The sequence below is a fragment of the Xiphophorus maculatus genome, chromosome 21 (assembly GCF_002775205.1).
Source record: "Xiphophorus maculatus strain JP 163 A chromosome 21, X_maculatus-5.0-male, whole genome shotgun sequence".
NCBI lineage: Eukaryota > Metazoa > Chordata > Actinopteri > Cyprinodontiformes > Poeciliidae > Xiphophorus > Xiphophorus maculatus.
In genome coordinates this window covers 1,275,287-1,287,551 of record NC_036463.1, presented here as the reverse complement: position 1 = coordinate 1,287,551, position 12,265 = coordinate 1,275,287, and the positions used below count along the sequence as shown (strand labels likewise).

Sequence of the window (12,265 nt, the reverse complement as noted above, 5' to 3'; positions counted from 1 at the left end):
TCGCTACTGCTTCCAGTACTGAAAACATGGACCCGGTACCAGACCAAACACCCGACCTCAGAGAGGTGTTAACAGACCGAAGACCAGACCTGATACATCATTCATTGTTTCAATGACGAAGCAGAAGGCAGCTGCACAAACACCAGCTGTCCAGCTTCTGCCAGCAGTCCTCTTCCTCTGTGTGATCTCCTCATCCTCATGACCTCTAGGTGATTTCTACATTTCCATTGAATTCAAATTGAAAAGACTTAATGTTACTGGTTGCTATTTTGTCTGGACAGAGCTAGCACAATGGGACCTAGCATATGTCATTTACCCGGAATGCATTCTGGGTGAATGGATGTCATAACAACATGGCGACATCCGTGTCAGCCTACAGTATTATTGCTGTGTTGTTTTTACATCGTAAACATTTCTCAAATATAGTCTATAGTTACAACTAATCATTGATCATGTTAAGTCGGGAAATAAACGATTTGACATCCTGGAGAAAACTGTAGTGCTGGGCAGACATGAAAGTCATGTTCTAAAAGTATCCTGAAGACAAAACAAGGCAACTTCTCATCTTTGGTTTCTTTTTGCTGCAGGAGTTTACAAACAGAAGCCAAAACAGTTTTGATGTCAATCTTTATTATCATGGTAAAATAGCACTTCTTCATTCATTTGTCTTTAATAGTAAAATTTTCAGTAAAAAAAAAAAAACATAATCAAAGCTTTTTAATTAGAAATACATTACTAATAGGTTATCTTGCTTGTAAACTTTAAGTTGCAACCAGCAAAATATGGCAGACATTAGAAACCCATGGTGGTAGAAGACACTAATTGATGAGAATTCTAGAAGTAATGTTTCACAAAGTTCCAGTCTTTAAAATTACAATCTGCAGTGTGACACTCTCTTTAGGTATTGATCTAGAAAAACAAATGCATATACAAGAATTAAATTTTTCAGTTATTTTTAGTCAATCAGAGCACACAACCTCATTCAGCTGACCCGTGGATGACTGCTGCTACACAGGATGCAATGCTGCATAATTAGGAATAATGAATGCTTAATGTCACAACTGGACTTTTTCACTCCATTTTAATCAGAGTGAAAATGATTAAAATGGGATCCCACAAAGCACTCTGGTTTGCTTTAGCTGCACATACTAGGAAAACATGAGACAGGTCATTATAGAGCAGCTGTAGGAAATGTGTCAGAATGTCTGCACTTCATTCACAAGCATCATATTACATCATGGAAAGTGATTCAACATGAAGATGCAAAGTGTTGCCTGTAGAGTGTTTAATTCTGGCTGTCTACGTGTGTGGAATTAGTGTTTGGTTCTGTGGAAACATCACTGGAATGAAGAGTAGGACGAGTTGTATTTGTTCAAAGAGAAAGAAAATGCTTCACATGAAAAGTTTGCTTGTGTAAATGACCCGCTGTCTCCACCAGTGGTTCGGTCCTCAGCTTTAGGAGGCGTCCGCTCCGTTTCTCTGCTCCATTGACTCACCTCTCTGAGAGAGGAGGAAGGACTCCCAAACGGCCAGACACTGAAAGAAACAGGATCAGCACTTCAAACATGAAAACATGAGGCAAACCTCATCATGGGCCCGTTCACATGATACCAACATGGAGGCACATCAGCAATGACCTCAACAGGCTGGGGACGATCGGACAAACTCATTTTCATTTTGGGCCAAACAAAGCACACCCCTCATGTGCCCCCATCACCATCATGAGTGTCCTTAAAGGGCTGGTTGTGTCAGAATATATTGATAAAAACAGCCTATTAAACTGTTAAAATATTAATAATTAATATTAATGGTTGTCTGTATTCTGTAAGTACCTCTTAAAATACAGTTGCTTGCAAAAGTATTCACAACCCTTGAACTTTTACATATTTTGTCAGATAACCACAAACATGAATACATTTCATTGGAATTTAATGTGTAAGAGAAACACAAACAATTGTCAAGTAGAAAAAAACGATATGATTCAAAATAAACTTTTCAATTTATTTTTTATAAATAAATTGATAAGGATGGCGTGCAAAAGTGGAACTACCTTTTGCTGCAATTCTAATTCTACTTCACCATTGTACAATTGTTAAAGGACAAGGCAAACAAAAATGTGTAGCTTCACTTGAATTTTCATGCAATAAAGCTTTCTTCATTTCATCATTAGCAGTGTTTTGATGTGTTTTCATTGGTGAGCAAAAGGTTAAAACAAGGCAGGAAACACCTCAATGTTCATCTCTACACTTCTCTCACTTTTTCATTTATTCTAGAACTTCTTTTCCATTTCATAAACACAGCTGCAGAGCTTTCCTTCACGTCAATGTGTGTGTCTGCGCCTGGGGGTGCACATGTGTGTGTGGTGAAAAGCTTGACAAAGCAAATCACACCTTTATAATAAAGAGGTAGTTATCTAGTAGTCAGGAAGCCATCCAGCCATGGAGTGAAAATGACAAACACACACCAATAAACACAGATGGATCCAGGGCCCCTCTCTGAGTGGACCGGGTACCACTGTGTCACAGCACATCAATAAAACAGTCCGTTTTTGTTTTTTTTCCAAGGTAATAGCAGTTTGTTAAGAGAGAGCAGTAAGTCAGCACCGCGCCTCGCCAACTCTCCATTTAACAGCCAATTTCTGTGCAGCAGCCAGAGGAAAAACTCTGAAGCTGAAATCCTGAAGCTAAACAAAAAAACTGGCTTAAATTCTATCTTTCCAAAAGAACCTTTGGTGTGTCCATAATAAACTATGAATCTAAACTGAATAAAATTATCTGCAGAGTTCGTCAAGGTTCTATCCGTGGTCCTCTCCTCTTCGATACGTATATGTTTCCACTCAGTCAAATTGTACAAGAACAAGACAGAGTATCATAATTATGCTGATAGCACACAGCTGTACATTAGTCTATCATCCAGAGATCACAATCAGGTACAAATGCTCCATAAATATATTGAGGATGTGCCAAAGTTTTCTTCAGCTAAATAAACAAAAAAACAGCATAGGTTGTCAAGAAAACTGGCATGGGGTGTGAGATCTTTCCGGGTGCATGCAGAAAAGGTGCATAGAGGCCTGAGAGAAAATAAGTAATCTTGTAGTTTGATTAAAAGCTAATTAAATTGAATATGAAGGAATAGTAAAATGAATACAAGTAATCACATAATAACCTTCTGAAATGTATTATCTGAAATGTGATCTGTAATGATTTCTGTAATGAATTAACTGTGGAAAGATTATGGTTGATGAATTATAATAAGTAAGAGATGTGATTGATTGTTAACTAAGGATCAAACTTGTGATGATGTGAAGTTGTAATCATTTGAAATTAATTCAAACAGGTTTAACAACAGATTTAATGTGTTTAATGAGCTATAATACATAATAGTGGGTTATAGAAAAAGAGAGGAATACAGCACAGTCCTGAAACAGGAAATGTCGCAAGCAGTTCTGAACAGATGGTCAGAGCGCACAGGATGGTTGGAGTGTTGAGTTTGGCTGAAGCAACGGAGAAAGGGGAAGTACGGGACTTTCCACCATGGTCAGCAGAAATAGATTGGGCAATGTGAGGACTTTTTCATGAGAAACAGCAGATGTGGAGAAAGTCACGTAGGCCAAACCTCCCCATACACACACATGGTGGAGAGATGCATAAAAAGGGGCTGAGAAGAGGAACCAGTTGTTCCCAGTCCGACGGCGCAGAAGGAGAGACAACTTGCTGAAGCAGATTGAGCCACGGACCGCACTTCAGAACCACGGGAGAGTTCGGACTTCACACCGCCAAGGAAGGACTGGGTTCCATCGCCCCATCCCTGGTTCTTCATTCGATCGTCGGTCTCGTCTCAGCCCAGCAATTACAAACTCTGCAACAAGACTTGGAGGAAGGACAAAGCTCCCTCAGGGATGAGGAACTGGGTTTTGCCAAAGGATTCGGACCCGTTCTGCTTTGTTTCTTTTCTAAAGAGGGTTTTTTCCACACAAGGCAAAGACCTCAACCAAGGATGCTAGAAATTCCTGTTGCCAAAGATCCACCATCGTCTGGGTATGAGTTGAATCTGCTCATTGAAATTCCATCTCAGAACTTGCGACTTTAGTCAGGGAAAAGAGGACAGGGTAGTATGATTGTACATGTAAATTTTATTACACTGTTTTTGAATTATTTACGATTGATTATTGATTTGTATGTCGCATATCCCTGCTTAAGCTTGCTTAATAAATTTATACTATAAAATTCTAAAGAGGTTGGTGGACATTGGAATTAATAGAGTCATTTAATCTTCGTTCAGTTCTTTTAATTAAGGGAAAACTAATGTACATGATTCCAGTAAATAGGAGGCTTCATAATTTCCTTTGGTGAGAATAAATAATGACCCTGGGACTTACATCTAAGTCACTAAACATAATCTAGCCGGTTCCAAGTGCAAGTTATGATTTAGAAAGTGGGCTACCGTTAACAGAAGTGGTTATTGGAATTATGCAGCTGTGAGGGCTACTCAGCTGATTGTTTCTTAACTGTAAAGGGTCATAACTTCTGGATTGGAGGTAGTTAGAGCTAGACGAATCACTTTCGCCACCAGTTTAAATAGATTATCTCTTATAGAGTACTTTTAGGGTAATACCCAGGTCTCAGAGATTTTCCGGACCTGTTAGACAGAGAACTGGTCAGTAGGCAGCCCTGGGTAGTAGTGAGGAGTGGGCGGGGCTGACTATTGCAGGATAACCTTCATGGCGCCCAACGTGGGGCGGCGCACAACTGAGTAGGCGGGCCCCAAAGACACCAAGTCAGTGAAAACAGATGCGAGACTCTGAATAGCTCACTTGGGTTTCTAACTCTTAGGGAAGAGAGTTAGTGGTGACTGACAAGGCCATCAGTCACAACCCTCGCAGTAACTGTATAGCATACAGGTGAGGGAAAGCTTCTACTGAGGATAGAATGACCAGATCCAGACAGTGAAGCCAGTAGCCAACACAGCCTGGACCCATCCCTACTCGAAAGCGCAAAGAGAGGCTTTGGGGGATAGGCGACTCGAAAGACAAAGACAACTATGAGTGAAGAAGAAGAAAGAGGGGAACTGGAGCCCCTACAAAAGCCAGCAATGGAACAAGAGGCAAGCAACATCAGCCGGGATGGGAAGAATCATCAATCCCATCTTTCCAAATCTGCATTATCGCAATTTCCTGTAATGTTGATATTACTTGGTGATGGATTGGAATCCTGGACTGAGATAAATAAAAAGATGTTCTTTGATTCTCACTTCACCATGAGCAAGGACGTTGCTCGGAGCCCAATGGAAATCATAGTGCAAAAACGGATATACTACTGCACCCAGCTTAGACACGGCCACCGACTGGGGGTCGTCAGATGCCCAGTGAAAGTGGCTAAGAAGCCGGAGGTTAGAGGATGGCTGGAATGGTTCGCTGACCTCCTTGAAGGATGGGCGGATGGTGAGCTACGAATTGTCCACAGCCCCTCCGAAAAGTATGACCGCGTAGTAAAAACAGCTACCTTGGCGGCGGGCATCGATGGAATCCTGGTGGACCCAAACGCCAAGGGGGTGAACCAGTACAAAGACTACGCTGAGGCCATGCAGAGACTTTCAACCTACAAAGAGGGCAAGGAAAAGGAGCGAGCCCTCGAAGAGGCAGGGTCGGAGGTGGCTGAGCCTCCGTCCCGACTGCCCAGCAGAACCACGACACCGACTCGCCAGACGAAGCAACCTCCGAGGTATCTGATAGACCTGACGGGCGGCAGCGACGACAACGCCGGCGGTGACAGCAGCGACGACAGCGATGGAGGTCCCTCAGCTCCACCAGGTCCATCGCGGAACGAGGACATCCCACCTGCACCAGCCAATGAGGAAGACCCCGAGGAAGCGCTCGTCGGCGGCCTCACTGAGGAGCAGTTGGAGCAAGCGGCCAGGGACTGGTCCCTGCGACGAGGTCTGGAGCCCGGGTTTCATCCCCGAGCCCACAGCACGGAGAGAAGGCATCCACTACCACCTACGGAGACCCCAGCGGCCAGCAGTTCCGACGAGGACAGGGAGGAATCGGACGAGGAGCAGCGGGACCCCGGTCGCCCTAAGAAGAAGACTCAGAAATCGGACACCTGGAGGATGGCCCGAGAATTAGCCGAAATACCACCGGGGGCCAGCAACTTTAGACTGCAGACCGGCCTCCGGATTTATCAGGTTATTGGAAGAATATGGGATCTTGAGGGTGACGGACTGATTGTGTTCACCAATGACAGATACAAGATCCACAATCGAAAGTTCAGACGCAGCCTTGAGGACCAAGCAGGGCAATATTACCAAGCGGATTCAAAATTGCTAGAAGCCACCTGTAGCCCAAAGACAAGGGGAGAAGTAGTCTTGATGAACGGCTATAGTCTCCCTTATGGTGCTGTAATCCTAGTCCCGATTGACGTCTACCGAAAAGGAGAGGGTTTGGAGGAATATCGGAAGAAGATGTGGCATGGACTCGAGCGGGGCTTAGCGGCGGCCAGCAACGAATGCATGAGAAGAGTCATAGTGAGTGTACAAGGACTGAGATCGCCGGATCTGCCAAGGGACACCGCCAGATCAATAGCGGAGAACGGAGTGGTGAATATAGCCAAGACCAACAGTCATTTCTTTGTGTTCAAAGAAGTGGTGGTGGTGGTTGACCCCCGTCTGCATCGACTCCGCACTGAGCAAGGGGTGAAATTGGCAGCTGAGATGGAGGAGCAATGCCGCATTAGCCATCCATCGCAAGAAATCAAGAAATATCCCTTAAAAATTCCCCAAAGTGAGGTTTTAAACACCACCCAGATAGGAAAAGCCAAGGCCGTGCAGCCACCCAGGATAAAGATAAAGGAGACACCTGTTGAACCAGGGTTCTCCGCAGCAAAGTACGTTAAGGAGTTCTCGTTTGAAGAGAGCCACAGTGAACTGAAAAAACCCAATGCGGGAAAAGTCAAGAATGAGCAGCCGACGGTCCCGAAAGAAGAAGGACCGATGAAACCAGCCAAGATTCGACCGCTGAACTCCCCCAGGAGAGAACCTCTTCGACAACAGCAGTATGAGGACATCAGTGACTCGGAGGACGAAGAGGAGCAACCGGAGATCGAACATCCTGGAGAAGAAGAAGAGGAGAGCGATCACGGCAGCGTCTTCTCCGACCCAAAGCAACTACCGGCCGAGCATAAGACACTCCGAACAGGACAGCATCGGGGTAAGAAGAAAGAAATAGAAACCTTTGACATCGAAGGATCTTCTGAGAGACTGGCAAGAGACGTGACCTGGGGTCCCGTGCAGGCTAAGGACGGACGGCGTACGTATGTACCAGAGGTCGGCCAAACCGAGTACCAGATCCCGGCAGGATGGGCCAGCAGATTGGGAGACCGGGTGCAGCTCGAGGTGGAAGCAACAATCGGAGAATGGGCTAACATCCTGATGACACCATCCTGCTCCACTCTGACAGCACACTATTCCCTGACTACCAACTTCAGGAATGCATACATTGGAATTATGTATGATGTGATGCTGCGACGACTGAAGAAAGCTGCCTTCAAATACTCCAGGGAGGCTCGACAGAAGCTGGACGAAGTGTCGGCTGATGAAGAGGAACCTCAGGCGACGTCTTCGGAGCCAGGACCACAGATCCCGGTGAGACCACCAGGGGCGTTGACTCAGCTACCTGCCACTAATACGGGACAGGATGCTTACGCCGAATTGAAGAATCTAAGGCTGGTGATTAGGAGTAAAAACGCAGACGAAAACAATGAAGAATATCTAAAAGATGTTTGGCCAACTGTGTTGTCTACCACCAACCACGAGGGAGCCAAAAAGTTGTGGCTGACCAGCGTGACTGCGGACCCGATGGTTGGAACAGATTCAGCACAGAGCAACTATGAGAGGCTGGTGTTGGAGGACATGGATGATGAAGAGTCCCAGGTGAAGAGAGCCAGAGGACGGCTGGACAAGGGAAGCCGGTTGGAACCGCTTTGGCACACACTTAAGCAGACCGTTTCCCCTGCGAGATATGTGAAAGTACTGCGTGAGGTGACAAAAGGACGCAGAGGAGAGATCGTGTTCGTGAAGTTGCCAGTGAGAAGCACAACAGTCGCTCAGATGGATGTAGCAGTGCAAGGATTCGACCTGGAACAACAGTACTACGAGGACAAAAGGAAGAAGGAGGCTAGCCAACCGGCAAAGCCACCTGGAAGGGTTAACATCAGACAACCATCCAACTTCCAGGGTAGACCGTTCCAGCAAGGAGCACCGCCATCCAACTTCCAGAGCAGACCGTTTCAACAAGGAACACCGCCACCCAACTTCCGGAACCGACCGTTCCAGCAGAAACCACCAGGACCACAAGGGAAACCGACCAACCCTCCGGCTTCATCAAATCAGCCAGGGAAAGGTCAGTTCCTGACAGATGAGGAGTATAGGAAATTGAGCCCAGAAGAGAGGACGGCCCTCCGTGAGTCCCGTAAAGCCGGGGCCGGAGGGTCACCAAAGTAATGGCGTCCAGGTCGCGGGTCGTTTTAGACAATGCCTACTGGGAAGGGGACGAAATCTATGCTAAAGTGGAAGGAGTGCCCTACCTAGTGGACACCGGAGCGGAGGTGTCGATGACCCGCAAAGACCTAAAAACAGCAGGACACCTGAAGGTTCAGTTTGCCAATGGGAAAATAGAAGAAATGCCATATGGGACCTGGAAAGGAGTAGTATGGGTGAAAGGTCCCTACAATCTCCTTACAGTAAAAGACTTAGACGAACTCAGTAAAAAGAAAAGCACACATCGTAGGCTGGAGAGAAGGCTGACGAGCTTGAAAGCAAGATTGGTGAAAGTCGGCCCAACACAAACAGGATCAGAGAAGCAAGACTGGTACAAACCGGTCGACATACCAACGGTGACAGAACAGAAACTTGAAGAGAGTGACTTCTCCCCGGCTGGGAAAGAGGAGCTACGTGAAATCATCGCTACAGCACAGGTAGCACGGTTCAAAAATGATTGTGGAGATTTGGGCCCAAAGTTTGTTCATCACATCGAAGGTGGGGTTCATCCACCTGTTCGGCAGTACCCGTTGAACCCAGGAGCAGTCGAGGAGATGGACAAGATCGTGAAGGAGCTGGGCGCCCTAGAGATCATCAGAGAGGAGCTCAACCCGATCACCAACAGCCCCATCCAGGCGGTGAAGAAACCTGAATCGGCTGGAGGGGGTTGGAGGCCAGTCATCAACTTCAAGGCCCTGAATCGGAGAACAATAGCAAACCGAGCCAGTTTGATCAATCCACAAGGAGCGTTGAAAACTCTTCGAGTCAAAAAGTTCAAGTCCTGCATCGACCTAGCCAATGGATTTTTCTCTCTACGCCTCGCCAGACAGTCGCAAGGTAAAACTGCATTCACCCACAAAGGCAAGAGCTATGTGTGGCAAAGGTTACCCCAGGGGTACAAGAACTCCCCAAACGTGTTCCAGTCAGCAGTGATGGAAGTGTTGGGGGACGTGGGTGCAACTGTGTACATTGATGATGTTTTTATTGCTGATGACACAGAAGAAGAACACCTAGAGAGGCTACGAAAAGTGGTTAAAAATCTCACCAAAGCAGGTTTGAAGCTAAACCTCAAGAAATGTCAATTTGGACAGTTCCAAGTGAATTATCTGGGTTTCCAAGTCACGTCGGACTTGGGACTCTCGGATGGGTACAGAGAAAAGCTGACAAACATTCAACCACCACAGTCAGAAAATGACCTGCAGAAAATATTGGGACTGTGCAACTATGTCAGAGACCATGTACCCAACTATCAGAAATATGCCAAACCCTTGTACCACTGCCTGAGGAAAAGTGAGGACGACGAGAAAGACGGAAAAAGACCCTGGGTTTGGACAGCAGCAAATCAACAGAACCTAGAGGAACTGAGAAGGGCCATTCAAGCAGCTGTGAGATTGGAGCCAAGGAGTTTGTCAGAAAGGCTGGTGGCAGAGATCAGCTGCGAGAATGACGATGCCATGATCAAAGTGAGTAACGAAAATGGAGGCTTGGTTACCCTGTGGAGTTACACTCTAACTTCTGTTGAAAAGAAATACCCGCAGGAAGAAAAAGAGCTAGCGGTGTTAGCCCGCTATTGGGGTGTGCTGAAAGATTTAGCACAAGGACAACCAGTCAAAGTCATCACACAAAGCCAAGTTCACAAGTACCTAAGAAAAGGAACTGTGGAAAGTACTAAAGCAACCAATACTCGGTGGGGAAGATGGGAGGACATCTTGCTGGACCCGGAGCTTGAAATTGGGCCAGCACAACCTACCAGTAAGAAAAAACCACAAGAAACACTTGAGAAGCCAGGACAACCGGAATGGACAATCTACACTGATGGATCCAGAAAGGGGTCCGACCAGTCGGCATACTGGGGATTTATTCTGAAGCAGGACGGCAAAGAGAAAGGCCGCCAGAAAGGAAAGGCCCCCGGTAGTGCTCAAGCCGGAGAAGTGACGGCAGTACTGGAAGGATTGCTGGAGCTGGTGAAAAGGAAAATCAAAAGTGCCAGGTTAGTAACCGACAGTTACTACTGCGCTCAGGCTCTCAGAGAAGACTTGGCCATTTGGGAAGAAAATGGTTTCGAGACAGCAAAGGGCAAGCCAGTGGCACACAAAGATTTGTGGAAAAAAATTGCTGAGCTGAAGCTGCAGTTGGAAATAGAAGTGCAGCACCAAAGAGCACACACGCATGAGGGAGCTCATTGGCGTGGGAATGATGAAGTGGACTGTTATGTCCAACAAAGGAAGATCGTCTTTGTCGGTACCGAGAAGTGGGACAGAACTCCCAAAGGACGGGAGGTCCCAAAAGAATACGTGGTCGAGGTCGTGCGGAGCGTGCATGAGGCCCTTGGACATGCAGGCGTGCGACCTACCCGTAAGGAACTGGAGGAGCAAGACCTTTGGATCCCAGTGAAACAAGTCCAACGCGTGCTAAGGGACTGTGAAGTGTGTGGTCAATACAACGCAGGTCGCCGAGGGCAGCGGATGGATGGGTTGTCCATCAAAAGCACGGTCCCCTGGGGCTCAGTCTGCATGGATGTTGCAGGACCCATGGGGATAACAGGAAGGAGAGGTGAGAAGTACCTCTTAGTGCTGGTGGATTCCATGTCGGGGTTTGTAACTACAAAAGCAGCCAGGAAAGCAAACGGCAATAGCGTTGTCGGCATGCTGGAACAAGTATGCAGTGCCCTGGGAATCCCGAAAGAGCTGCGCACGGACAATGGGACTCATTTCCGTAATTCACAGGTTGACCAGTGGTGTCAGAAGTATGGAGTAATGCGAGTTTACTCGCCACCCTATACCCCACAAGCTAACGGAGTGGTGGAACGAGCCATAGGGTTAGTGAAAAGCTGGATAGCTAAAAATGCTAACACCAACAGTTGGAGCACCCAAGCGGTGGAAATAGGGCAGGCCCTGAACGACAGAAGCAGAGCCGAAAGACCCGCCCCTGCGATGGAACTCAACCAACGGCCGTTCACCACGAAGGAAGTGGGGCGGGGCTCCAGCGACAAAAAGGAGAAGCTGACGCCCAGAGTGCCATTCCGAGAGGGACAGCGCGTGTGGGTCAAAGCAAGAGAGCAACCTGTACATGCAGCAGTAAAACCCAAGTTTGAGACAACTGACATCGTCAAAAAAGTACTGGATAGGAACACAGTATTGCTGGAAAGAAAAGGGATCCAAGGAGTTGAGCAGCTCAAGCCGGTTCCTGACTAAAGCGAAACAGAAGCCGGTGAAATGGCCAGTGAATCATGTACCATTCCACCCTATCTCGGACTGGCCACCGTGAAAGGGGTGGTTGTAATTAGAAGAACCCCTTCAGGGATTTGGGCAGGACGAGCCCTGAAGAAATTGGATTGGGCCAAAAATGGAGTCCTGTCGGAGGACAGAGAGATGCTGGTTTGGAGAAAAGCTAAAAGCGGCTGCCCGGTTTGTTTAGCCGACCACCATCTTCCCATTATCTGGGAAGGACCGGGCCGTGAGAAGCCAAGACACCAGGAGGCTACCGCAGAGATGCTACAACACCTTCGCGTCTCCCCAGTCACGGTATTGAACAACACAGTCTGTGGGAACTGCCGAGTGGGTTACCTGCCCCGGCTTAAGTTGGAAACCCAATGGGGGTGGCTCCAGGAAAAACCAAGAACTTGTTATTGCACGTGGGACGGAGATGAGCTACACCACTGCCCTGTGTGCGAGGAACAGCTGAAGAGGGGAGAGGTAACACTGACAGGCGAAGCTGAAGGGTGGCAAGTGAC

The 12,265-nt window shown here is 47.1% G+C and overlaps 1 protein-coding gene across 1 annotated transcript in view; it reads right to left on the bottom strand.

The window, feature by feature from the left end:
* Window positions 1-613: 613 nt before the first annotated feature.
* snx7 (sorting nexin 7) overlaps window positions 614-12,265 on the bottom strand; it is a 38,705-nt gene continuing 27,053 nt past the window's right edge. The window contains exon 9 of the mRNA XM_023326343.1: window positions 614-1,536. Coding sequence (XP_023182111.1) covers window positions 1,456-1,536 — 81 coding nt within the window. The 3' untranslated portion in view covers window positions 614-1,455. The remainder of the gene's footprint in view (window positions 1,537-12,265) is intronic.